Source organism: Hippoglossus hippoglossus, chromosome 15, assembly GCF_009819705.1.
Source record: "Hippoglossus hippoglossus isolate fHipHip1 chromosome 15, fHipHip1.pri, whole genome shotgun sequence".
NCBI lineage: Eukaryota > Metazoa > Chordata > Actinopteri > Pleuronectiformes > Pleuronectidae > Hippoglossus > Hippoglossus hippoglossus.
This window is the reverse complement of record NC_047165.1, coordinates 13,784,471-13,796,736: the sequence shown is the minus strand read 5'-3', so window position 1 is coordinate 13,796,736 and position 12,266 is coordinate 13,784,471. Positions and strand designations below refer to the sequence as shown.

Sequence of the window (12,266 nt, the reverse complement as noted above, 5' to 3'; positions counted from 1 at the left end):
AGCATAAATTTGTTATTGGAATTTCAGTTTTTAACTTGCGTAAAACTCTTTATATACAATGCACTGTTATTATTGTTATTAAAAATATATACTAGAAACAAACACAGATACAAAGTTTGGATGTTGTTAAAAGTATCTCCTAAATTATATGAAGATATAAAAGTGCGTAAAAAAAAAGTAAAGTGAATATTTTAAAGCCAAATAAAGCTTGAAGCAATGATAAAGAACTGTCAGTGGAAGATAAATATCGAAGTTCAACTGAAATACTAGAAGAACCATTTGATCCATCGCCTGTCATTTCTTTATTTGGTGTTGCACCACTGAATAAACCTTAACAATCATAAGCACAACACGCTGGCCTTCTGCACTCCTGTGACTCTTTCTATTTAGATGGAAAGACCCCCCCCCCCCCCCCCCGAAGTATTTTCATAGGATCAAATAGCTTATGCAATACATCAGACTAGAGAAGATGAGATACTCTCCTTCTTCAAGGGTCTGTTCTGAAAGTCTTCTAACGTGGCAGCCATTTTTTGATGTTGGTAGATCAGATGGAATCAGAGCCCCGTAATTTTATTTTCCTCCCCTGTGGCTGTCGGCAGATTACTGACTTTAATGGCGGGCACAGCTCTGATCATTGGACACAATGCTTTGTTTGTATTTCTGTTTTGTAATATGAAAATCAAAAGAAAAAGAAGTTTAAGAAAACATTGTGTTTTTCTGACGGATTGCATTTTTTCTCCCAACATTTTATAATTACAAAAAAGAAATTATAATGATGAAAAATTCTATTTTTTTCAACCAGTGGGTTTTACAGACACAGTCCCTGGTTGGCATCTCTTCTAAAAGCCTCTAAGAGAACACATCGTCTGTGTTCATGTTCTGCTTGGTGGCCCTCAGCAGAGGCAGGGGTTCAGCACCACGGACAGCTCCACCGCTCCACCAGTGACACGGCTGGTCCGCTCAGCTCTTTTCCTCCGGGTCAGTAAACCAGAGGAAACGCTTAATGCGATAACTGACCTTCAAACCACTGCACCACAGTCCCGGCTGACAGGCCCGTGGTGATGAGTCACATCTAATGAGAGGGCTCTGATCGAGGCTTCTCTTTCCCCCCCTTTTTTGACTGGACACTGTGTGGAACTTTACACCACGGACTCTAACACATCCGACACTTTCGCGAAGTATCGGCTGCGGAGAACATTTCGAAAAATGTCTGCAAGAGGAACGTGACACATTTCTACAAAAAATATTATTGCAGGGACTTCGTCAAACGTGAGAGCACACGCTGGTGATGTCGGGCAATTAGAGAGACGGGGCCTTTTGAGTGGCATTTAGCAATTAACACCTCACTCAGGCCTGTTATTCAACAAACACCTGGGGCAGGTATTTCTCTCCTCGCTAACACCTTGCGCTCGGCGTGTTTGCACATGGCCCTCCGTGTGCCGCTGAGCCGGGGCGCGCGGATCGGTGATGCTGAAGCTGAGAGCCTCTGACACAGCAGAGTGAAAGCCATAGTGGGGGGGGGAGAGAGAGAGAAAAGCACATCACGTCGCCCCTTCCGGCATGTCTGACGCACAGTGCAGTCATGCTCATTCCGCTGGTCTCCATGGCAACCGGTGAAGATGTGAAGGCAGCGGAGGGAAATGGCTGCAGTGGCGCTTCTGTAGACGCGGAGCTCTTCCTTTCCTTGCCATGGTAACAGTGACAGGAGGTGAATATATAGTGATCTCTGCACAGAGCCAATTCTGCAGCCAGTAAAAACCTCATAGTGAGCTGTTTCATCTGGGTGTTTTTTTTTTTTTTTGAACGTCCGCGGCACGCAGCGTGTGGGCGCTGTGGAGAAACTCGGCTCGGAACACTCATTAATGCAAGAAAAGCCTGCGAGTGAGAAAAAAAAAACTTGTGAGCTGTGAAGTCCAAGCGTCGTCTGGTGAAATCAGACGAGTTCGCCAGTGTCCACTTAGCGGAGTGCCATAAGTGAAGCAGCACTCCTTACAAAGGCACATTAATAACTGCAGGAATAATTACCCATGTCAAATAGCTTCTCTGGGTTTTCAATCATGGAGACAATGTCTCCCTGTCCGTCTCCCTCACACACTGTTCCCGATGAAACCGCTCATTTGTGGGCTCCTCTCACCGACAACCTGTCTCTTCTGGGCCCTGCCAAACTAAAGCTGCACTGAATAAACACCAAATTGCTGCCTGCAGAGATGGAGACAGCCAGGACTGGCACTATTGGCAGAGCTCCAACCGCTTGTGTCTCCTTAAACCATATCAGTCAGACGTGGAGGAAAATGGTGACAAAAACAAGATCTGACCGATTTTTAAGACTTGCCCCTCGGTCATGTGTCAGGCGCAGGCGATACCTAATTTAAGTAAATTTAGCAGTGAGGGTGACAACGGAGCAGATGCCCTCTGCTGACTTGCAGTCATCGCAGATGGTATCTCAGTCAGGGTCTGGATGTGCACGGTGCCGGGACTCAGGTCGTCTCAGACACCAAAGATGAGAGTTGCCACCTCTCGGGCTGAGAACTGTGTCTGACGGAGGACGGAGCCAGGAGCCAGTCTCCATGGATAAAACCCGGTGTCGAGAAAATGTTCCGTTCTGTGCTCAGATTTTTGATCTACAGTACGTTACTGCAGTGCTGCCGTCTGTCGCCTCTGCATTTCTACTGAATATTGAGACTGTCTTTCTCCTCTGCGCGTGATGGAGCTGCTTTACAATGTCAGAGAAAGACATACAGGGAATCAGGAATAGTAACTGCTGTGGTACAAGCAATAAAACCTCCAAACTGTTTATCTTTATGATTAAATTCATCTTAATTAATGGTCCAATCGCAGCAGTTGTTGTGATTTGTATGAGCTGGGTGTCAGCCGCAGGAAGTGAGTCCTGCAGTGGCGATGCCCGGACGGCCACTGTGGCACTGCTGCTGCCACCAAGTGGAGGTCTGAGGAACTGGCTCTCCAAATGAGGCCAGATGTCACTCCTGCTAAATGACCTTTCTCTGTGATATGTGTGGGTATAACATTATATCAGCACCAACCTGGCTGCCCCTTAATCTCTGCTATTCAGACGCAGCGACTATAAACAAGCTTTCAGATGATTTTCGGGGGGAGCGTGGCATTCATGCAGAAGCCTAAATTATTTATTGTGTGCGCTGCCAGATGCTTACCTTTTGTGCATCTTCCCATTTCTCCTTATTTTCCTCCTCCAAGAGGTTGCTGATGATTTGAAAGAAGTTCTGTGGAGATGATGAAAGGGGAAAATACATAACACGCCCACACACAAGTACTACAGGCACTGCGGCGAGATGCTTTTCAAACCATGAGACGTAAACACTGTGCACTCGGAGGCGACTTTTATGGATGGATATACTGACATTTGTGATCGCAGGAAATTAGGGAATTGTGTGCTGGGGGAATAATGGCGTTCCCCGCAAGGGCTCAATGGCGACAGGAAATTCACAGCTGGGACCGCCATGGGGAAATGATTCGAGAAACAATGGAACGTGTGATTCGCCTCTGACAAAAATACACCTTGAACCCTTGCAGCGTGCAGCAAACACCTAATACTAGAGGAGAGGAGCACAAGCTGCAATCAGGGGAAGAAAAGGAAGATGAAAAGGAATGTTTGAGCAGATGTGTGGATTGTCTTTTTCTTTTTTCTCCAGCAGCGGAAAGCAGGGGCTGCTCGGGGTGTGCATGCCTGCAGTAGTAATAGGACCCCCTGTCTGATCTTTAGCCTTGTTATTTCGTCTGGTCTACAATGTGCCTGAGGGAGTGGCTCTCTCTCTCTCTCTTGACACAGGCTATCTTGTTTTCTACTTGAATGCTTATGCTCCCTCTGGTGGTAATGTGCCCACTTTAACACTGCATTAGCGCAGAGACACACGGAGGGGGTGGGCTGGCTGGCTGACTGCTCTCCTGTCTGCCCACACACACACACACACACACACACACACACACACACACACAGTATAGAGCTCTCATAATAACCAGGGACAGGATGCTTTCCTCATCTCATAGATTTCCTAAGGTGGGGGAGAATGGCTGAATTGGCCGGGTAGTCCATCCGTGGCCGGTACATTTAGGCTTTTATTTCTGCAGAATATTAGCAGCGGACCGTGCACCTTCCACCACCGTGAAAATGTGCACAACACCAGCAGAAAACTCGGGGGAAAGGAACATCCCTGACATTTTGTCGCCCAAATACCACCGAGCTTTGGACGTGTATAATTTAGTGAGTTGAACATTTTTGGTGATTTAATTATCTCTGTCCTGAGCTGAAGGAAAAAGCTGCTTTCCAATTAAGTTTCATCACATTCAAAAGGGACTAAAGCTCCCACAGTCTATCTATAGGAGAGCTTGTTTCTTTTCCCCTTTCTGTATATATTCTTACTTTTAGAGTAAATATTCTTTCCTCCCCCTTAAACCTGGAGATCGTTATAGCATCTAACAATGTGAGTATATTTTCACATTCAATATACTGTAAAAAGCCTATTGGGTGATATTTTAGTGGATTTTATAACTGACAGATGTTTTTCCACCTTGTTAAAAGCAGAAATCATTTCCACTTCCCCACAGAAAAATGGCTAATGTTTACTTTTAATTTCATCTTTGAGCGAAAGAACGGCAACTAAACAAGCTTGATAACAGTCGCAGAGGAAGATGGGAAACACCCATAAGAACTATAATGGGAGAATTAGGGTTTTTCATTAACACGAGTACAATATTCAGTCTGTTGTTACCAGCACAGGGCGAGCAACAATTACTTCTTTCCCATTCAGCTGACTCTGAAAGAACAGCAGGAGCCAAACATGTGGTGAGGAAAAGACACACACACACACACACACACACACACACACACACACACACACACTATAACAATATGGGCATATAAGACAGCACAAAGATGCCTCAGAAGGGTGTCTTTGGAAACGACACAGCTCTGAGGATCTAAATTATCTTATTGGCGATGGGGGTGGGGCTTTAGCTATAATCTCCATCATCCTATTGACATAAAGAGGATCAAGACAGCAGTCTACCCAGACATGATGAGATGAAACAGTTCAGGGGGGGGGGGGGGATCTGCCGATACAATAGAGACACGGGATGTTGTTTGTCAGCCTTTTGTGGCGTTTCCGACGTGTTGGACAACGTACACGTGCCAAGCCAAGGTCCCGAATGTGTAAAAACAAACCCCACTCTGCACTTACTTGCACATCGTCTGACGAAGGCTCGTAGCTGGCTCTCTTGAATGTCTCCGTCACGTTGCGCAGGATCTCCACAGACGACAGCAGGTCGCCGGCGTAGAAGTTCCTCCTCTGGGTGAGGTCCAGAAGGTTCTTCGTGACCTGGGACATCCCGTCCCCAGCCAGCATCCTCTGTCCCTTCGCAAGGTGCCCCTGAACCTCCAAAAACAGCAAAGGAAAGGACTTGGGGCCTTTGGTGTCCTCAGCAGGTTTTCTTTTTTTTTTTTCGCCAAATACACACTTAGCTGCACATTTGGAGTTAACGGAGTGAAAAAGATCAGGAAGAAAGAGCCCGCTCTCTGAGGCCCCTCCTGTGACACATGTATATCTGAGCCGGGTCGAAATGTATTCTGCCTCACGGATGTTTTGAAATGAGCCAGTATGAATAAAAGAGTTAACTGGAGCAGAAGACTCACATTTAGGCAGAAATTGCACAGTGAAATGACATTTCACATCATTGCACAGGGTTTATGTCCATAAATACACGTTCACAGGTGCAGCGCTGTACGTGATATCTCAGCTCCTCTGAACGATTCTATTTTTTACCGTGATGGAGGTTTTTAAAAAATCACCTTCTAATGGACGTGTTATTGTTTTTCCAGGCTAAACACACACACACACACACACACAAACCTATATACTATATCTTAAAAAGTGCATCAAGATATACTCAGATTGAAAATGTCTCCAGCATGCAAATGACTAAAGGATCCATCTCTCCATCCATCTCTCTCTCCATCTATTTATTTATCCATCTCTCTTCATCTATCTCCATCTATTTATCCATCTCTCTCCCTCTATATCTCCATCTCTGTCTATCGCTCTATCTATCTCTCTAACTATCCATCTATCTCTCCATCTATCTATGTATCCTTCTCTCTCCATCTATCTCATGTATCTCCATCTATTGTTATCCATCTCTCTCTAGCTCGCTATCTCTCCATATATATCTTCATCTGTCTATCTCTCCATCTATCTCTCTCTCCATCTTTCCATCTATCTCTTTATCTCTATCTCTCTATCTAACTCTCATCCATCTCTCTCCCTCTATATCTCCATCTCTGTCTATCTCTCTATCTATCTCTCTAACTATCCATCTATCTCTCCATCTATCTATATATCCATCTCTCTCCATCTATCTCTTCATGTATCTCCATCTATTTGTATCCATCTCTCTCTGTTTATCTCTCCATATCTCTCTCCATATATATCTCCCTCTGTCTATCTCTCCATCCATCTATCTCTCTCTCCATCTTTCCATCTATCTCTCCATCTCTATCTATCCATCTAGCTCTCGTCTATCTATCCAGCTCTCTCTCCATCTATCTATCTCTCTCTCCATGTCTCTCCATCTATCTAGATTTCGATATATATATCACCCTCTATCTGGATTAACAAAACTAAATTGTAATATATTGAAGTAGATGCTATTTAAAATGCAGTTGTGTGTGTGTGTGTGTGTGTGTGTGTGTGTGTGTGTGTGTGTGTGTGTGTGTGTGAGGAATAATACCTAATATGATGTTACAAAAAGTACAATATGCTTCTTCCAGTCTTAACAATAATTGATATCATTTGTTTCTTCTATTTGTTTTTTATCTGATCGGAGACTGACACAGATGAGACGAGAACTGGCCAGAAACACTAAATCAACCCGTTAAGGACCCGACTATGAGCGTTCATTACAAAAGAGAAAAATGGCAAAATCATGCTTGTAATTTGCTCCTCCGTATTGAACGTGGTTAATCTTTAGGTACAGTGTGATGAGAATTGGGGGAGAGCGGGGGTGGAGGTAATTTATGATGCATTGGAAACAGAGGCAGTGAGAGGAAGCTGACTTTGCACCTACTGATTGCTGCAAGTATCTGAATTCGTTTGTTATGCATCGAGCATAGCTGGGCTGCTCCCAGAAGGCCATACCGCGGTGATCCAAAGAGCAGCGTCGACTAGTGGTGCCTGTAGAGGAGGAAGAGGAGGAGGAGGAGCAGAGGAGACAGTGACAGCGACAGATTTGGAGGGGAGATGGCAGGATGAGGGAGGGAGGGAGGGATGAGGATGCAGGGGGAGAGAGTGCAGAGATGGAGGGTGGGGGGGAGTAAGGAGAGCCAAAAGAAAGGCAGATGGAAGTGGAGGGAGTGGAAGGACAAAAAAGAAGAGGACAGAAAAATTAATTCTTCTCATGAGACTTTTTTTTTTTTTTTTTCTTTTTTTTCATTTCTGTCGCCCATCACTCATCATCAAAATTTGATATTGCCCATTAAACTTTGCAGTGGAGGCAGAGGGAGGATTCTGGAAGGAAAGTACTGCAGTGTCATACAGAATTGGTTTTATATCATATTGGCTGCAGACGCAGGCTTTTAATGCACAGTGCGAGCTGCGTTGATACAAGACACAGTGGTTTACTCAACCACTGGGCTGTGATAGCTGTCAGGCATTTAAACAGTGATCCCGAAATAGCAGACCCACCCAACATCCCTCCACATCCCCCCCACACACATCCCACGTATGGGGTCTAACATCACATCTTCCCAGCTGTCGACCTGGCGGAGTGCACTTCACACATCACCCAGCCGCTCCGGCACAGGTGCTTGACATCCCGAGGAAAACTCCCACAGTACAAAACATTTCCCCTGGCGTCCGTGCTTCACATAAACTCATCGCTATGTCTTCTTCGCTCGCCCGCTCCCTCCCCGCCTGACACACACACACACACACACACACACACACACACACACACACACACACACACACACACACACACACACACACACACACACACACACACACACACACACAGAGAGAGAGAGATCAAAACCACACCTCCTACGCCCACCTCCTCAACTGCTACTACCTGGCGATATGCACTTAAAGCCACGAGTGCACACAAAACATCGCTATGTGCCAGGAGCGTCCATGCAGGACCGTGAGACGGCCCAGAGGGCAACAGGAGAGGCCCACTGCGTCACACTTTGCCGAGCATCCGTCTACCCCTGAGCCGGCTTCACCTGGGAGGTTTTATTTACCTTCATATTGCAAACCCCTTTTGTTAAGCACTAAAAAAAAAAATATATATTCTCACATTTCTATTCGATCATCTCCCTGCCCCCCCAAAAACATGTGTATTTTCAAAGGGTGCCTGGAAAAAATAAGGATTCACTTCAGTTTTCTGGCTCCATCATTCTTAAAGGTCATTGTAAACTGAGAGAGACGGTGGTGTGCTTCAAATGGGAAGCGGCAAAAAGACACGGAGCGTCGAGTGGAGGCCACGTTCAAGAACCTCTTTAAACTAATAAGCGGGACAACTGCTCAAATGAAAGACACAAATCTTGTTTGTGCATCAACTTGAAAGATGAATTGATTTCAACAGTAACATAAAGACTTATAAAAGAAATATAAAAAAGACAGATCTGGATTTAGCCGTCAAATGACCTGTGGCCTGCCGTTATTTCAGTATTACGCTGGATGATGCAATTTTAATGTGAATTCAGCAGAACTGGAAGGTTCAAAAATTGCTCAAGGCCAGAATCATTTTAATGTGAAACGCGTTGGAAGAGAGCTCATTTTTTTTTTTGTCTGCACGACGGATTTGCAGAGAAAATTCATGATTTTAGGGAAACAAATGTGGTTGAAGTTTATTAGCTGTATAAAACAAAACCTAATATCACACTTGTTGCCATTTCGTAACAAAAAAAACGTCCATAAGCACTTCTCTGGTGCTCGAGGGGTTTGAATTACTGAGGCGGGAATGTGCAACAGTAAATTCAGCTTTATCTTCTTCCCTTTTGTCATCAGTTTTGTGTATTCAATAGATGCACATTTTCATCAATCAACATTGTATTTAATTGAGTTTTATATTCCTGATTAGAATACTTTTAAAGTTATTTAGAATCTGCTTCGACCTGCGACAGTCGTGGGTTCAAACAGGGTCAGGGATGCAAACGCAAAGCTTTTCACTGGGATTCTGCACCAGTCTGTCGTCTGTCCTTGCATCATCTGTGATGTACGTAGAGTAGGTTGACTGTGAAATATAGGTCAGTGGAGATGTGCTCCATCAAAACCAAGGCCCCACGGAGGCATTGACCTGTCGCTGTCCGGTTTTTACGGCATCCTTTACTCGGCCGCCATCAGAGGAGAACTTCTGCCCAAACAATCCTCCCCCGAGACAAAAAGGCTAAAAAACTGAGTTTACGACCTGAAGAGTTAAGACAAGAGAAGTCTATAAAAACACAGGCTGAGGAGCTTTGTGGACTTAGTGAAGTGAATATAACCAGTGGTGGAAAAACAACACAAATCCTTTAAAAAATAATCTTACAGACTATGAGATCCTAAAAAAAATGATGGCACATGTTTTAATGCTGCATGTGCCAGTAAATACTAAACATGTGTATAGGATGGTGTTATGTGTTAAAGGGCACAGGATCATTTTCCTCTGCATTAACCTGGGATACGTTGGTTTAATAGCTTGTGGTTCTGTTGCTTTAATTGCTCCTTTCAGCCGGTGACTCAAACTTCAGTTGATGATTCAGATTTCTCATTAGAGATGGAGCATCAGCTTATACCTGCAAAATCTCTTCTGCAAGGTTACTAGTAAAAAGCATCCACATCCTCCCACTGTCCAGAGATGAAGCCAAAATATATAGAAACACACCGTCTTCCACATTTGGAGTCTGGGCAGTAGTAGTTTGAGGCAGCGAGGTCCACGCTCGACCAATCACGAGTCAGTCTCAGCTGTTAATCAGGACGTTTCAGTTTGTTTTAAGAGCCTCTATTAGTTAATTAAAACCAACTACTGTAATTAAAAACAAATTAAAATTATCTGAAATGATAGAAACCATCTTTGAGAAAAATGCGTTTGCCCCATACTGCAGCCAGCCACCAGATGGCGTTTGAGATACTTTGGCTTCACTTTTTGGGGAGCTGTCATGGCGTCCATCTTGATCTATAGTCTACATGTATTTGTCCTAATACAATGCAGGCCAAATACTTACAGGTACATTGTTGGACTAAGTGATACTGAACATATTGGTTATTTTGTCTTATTTAAAAAAACAAAATGTAACTGTGAAGATGAGATGAATCAAATTTGTGAAATACAATTTGATCTCATTAAATAAACAGTATAATTAAAGAGTCAGTTATATAATGTATAAGATCGCGTGGTTGCTCATGTCGTGTTTTGCTTTAGCCCTCCACAGTACTTAGAGGTCACCTAAGGAACAGCTGTAAGTGTACTTTACGTGTTTACAGATGTATGATCGTTGTCTGAGTGATCCAAAGCGAACATATTCATCTGCTGTGTGCGAGCATCCTCTCGACTTTTCCCCCTTTCTCGCCTCCAGTGGCAGTTGTCATCCGTGATGACCGCGGCGGCGCTGACGACCCTGTTCCTATGATGACCTTGATGACGCCAGCTGACTGCAGCTGAGTAGGCACTGATGGCCCTAACACATTCAGACGCCTCACCCGCTCAGTCTCACTGCATTCGTGTCGCACACTTTGTCGTGCCGCTCTCGCTGATCAATATTTCATCTTTGTTTATGCTCGCTCGGCGCAGCCATTACGTTTCTGAATCGTCCTCGAACAGGGGGAAGAGGTCTAGACGTGAGGGGTCTGGTCTCTTTTCACATTTCTTCTCTTCGAAGGCTTTGCTGGATTGACCTTAATCTAATTACAGGCCAAAGGTCGGAAGGTGTTGATTTCATTTATAGTTTCATAATGTGGGCTCTGTGAAACCTGCTGACACCGGACCTGTGATTAATGGCTTTAGATATAAACTTGACCTGACCTGAACTGTTGTTCATCATGCTCTGTTTTTCTTGTGGTCAGTAGCGGCTGTGACCGAGGGGACGTGCTGCAGTTAAAACACTAAAATATGGCTGTTATTCTACCCTTTCATCAAGATACTGTTCTGGCATTAAAGGTCCTGCTTCTCAATTAACTGATATAGCAGCCTCGTGTTATTACTTTAGGCAAATTGTTGTGCATCCTGCGCATACAGATCACGATCTTCAAGTCCACCAGCACTGACGCACACAAAGAAGTCAGCACTAATTTATTATGAAATGTCACAATGTGTTGACCTGCAGTACAGTGTGTAAACTTTAACAGCATAAACACAGCAGTAGGTGTAACAGGATCCAAATTTAGCTCCATATAAGAGAAATTTGTGAAACAAATTGGTCGTTTATGTGTAAGGTTCACAAGACTACTTTTTAATTTCCTTTTTTTTTTATTATAATTAATGTAATTAATGAATGTGATACTGCTCAGTAAAGAAAAGTAATTAGTCTGGCTGCATGAAGGAGCCAAGTGTCTCACTCTGACTAAGTGACCTGAGACACCTCTCAGTGTAAATTAAATTCTTAATCAGTGAAGGTGTTAAATTTCCGTCACAAGAAGAAGACGACACAAGGAAACCCACCCCAAAAGTCCTGATAGTGCAAGCTTGAAATAGCTTTGTAGTGCCGAGCAGTTATTAACCATAAAACTAATGTCAAGCCGGAGAGCTAATGTCACACTAGTAAATCTTACTCTGCATAACTTTGCCTCAGGTGAGCCATCTGTGAACGACACTGTGTTTTCCTGCCACACCTAATTTACCAGTTAGCCTTTTTTTTACAGTTGTGGAAGACATTTCAATTCAGGGAGTCCAGCGTGTTTGTAACATGTGACTTTAACAGCCGACACCACCCCCATCGCCCTGTTGTCTTCCTTCTGCAAACTGCCCTTCACCGCACACAGAGATAACCTGGATCACAGCAGCGTTAGCATCGGTTGCATTTCTCATTTTATTCTCTCGCCTCTTTACCCCCCCCCCCCCCCCCCCCCCCCCCTCTCCCGTCTTTCTTTCCGGGAGCCGAGTGTTAGTCTCGCCCTGTTAGAGAACGTGCATCCTCTCGCTCTGATGCTCGTCTCTCCGTGCACATATTAAAGCTTCTGCTTAATGTCTGAAAACAGACCTCAACAGTGCTCACTTTTTTTCCCTCCTTCCCATCCAGTACACACCTTGTGCACTGACGG

The 12,266-nt window shown here is 44.3% G+C and overlaps 1 protein-coding gene across 14 annotated transcripts in view; it reads right to left on the bottom strand.

Annotated features, from left to right (window-relative positions):
* adgrb3 (adhesion G protein-coupled receptor B3) overlaps window positions 1-12,266 on the bottom strand; it is a 123,098-nt gene that overhangs the window by 49,947 nt on the left and 60,885 nt on the right. For 10 of the 14 annotated variants that reach the window (XM_034608018.1, XM_034608015.1, XM_034608014.1 and 7 more), the window contains 3 exons: window positions 7,096-7,202; window positions 5,214-5,417; window positions 3,171-3,239 (listed from right to left, as the gene is read on the bottom strand). In XM_034608018.1, the coding sequence (XP_034463909.1) occupies window positions 3,171-3,239; window positions 5,214-5,417; window positions 7,096-7,202 (380 nt within the window). The remainder of the gene's footprint in view (window positions 1-3,170; window positions 3,240-5,213; window positions 5,418-7,095; window positions 7,203-12,266) is intronic. The other 4 variants (XM_034608010.1, XM_034608013.1, XM_034608009.1 and 1 more) reach the window with 3 other exon arrangements.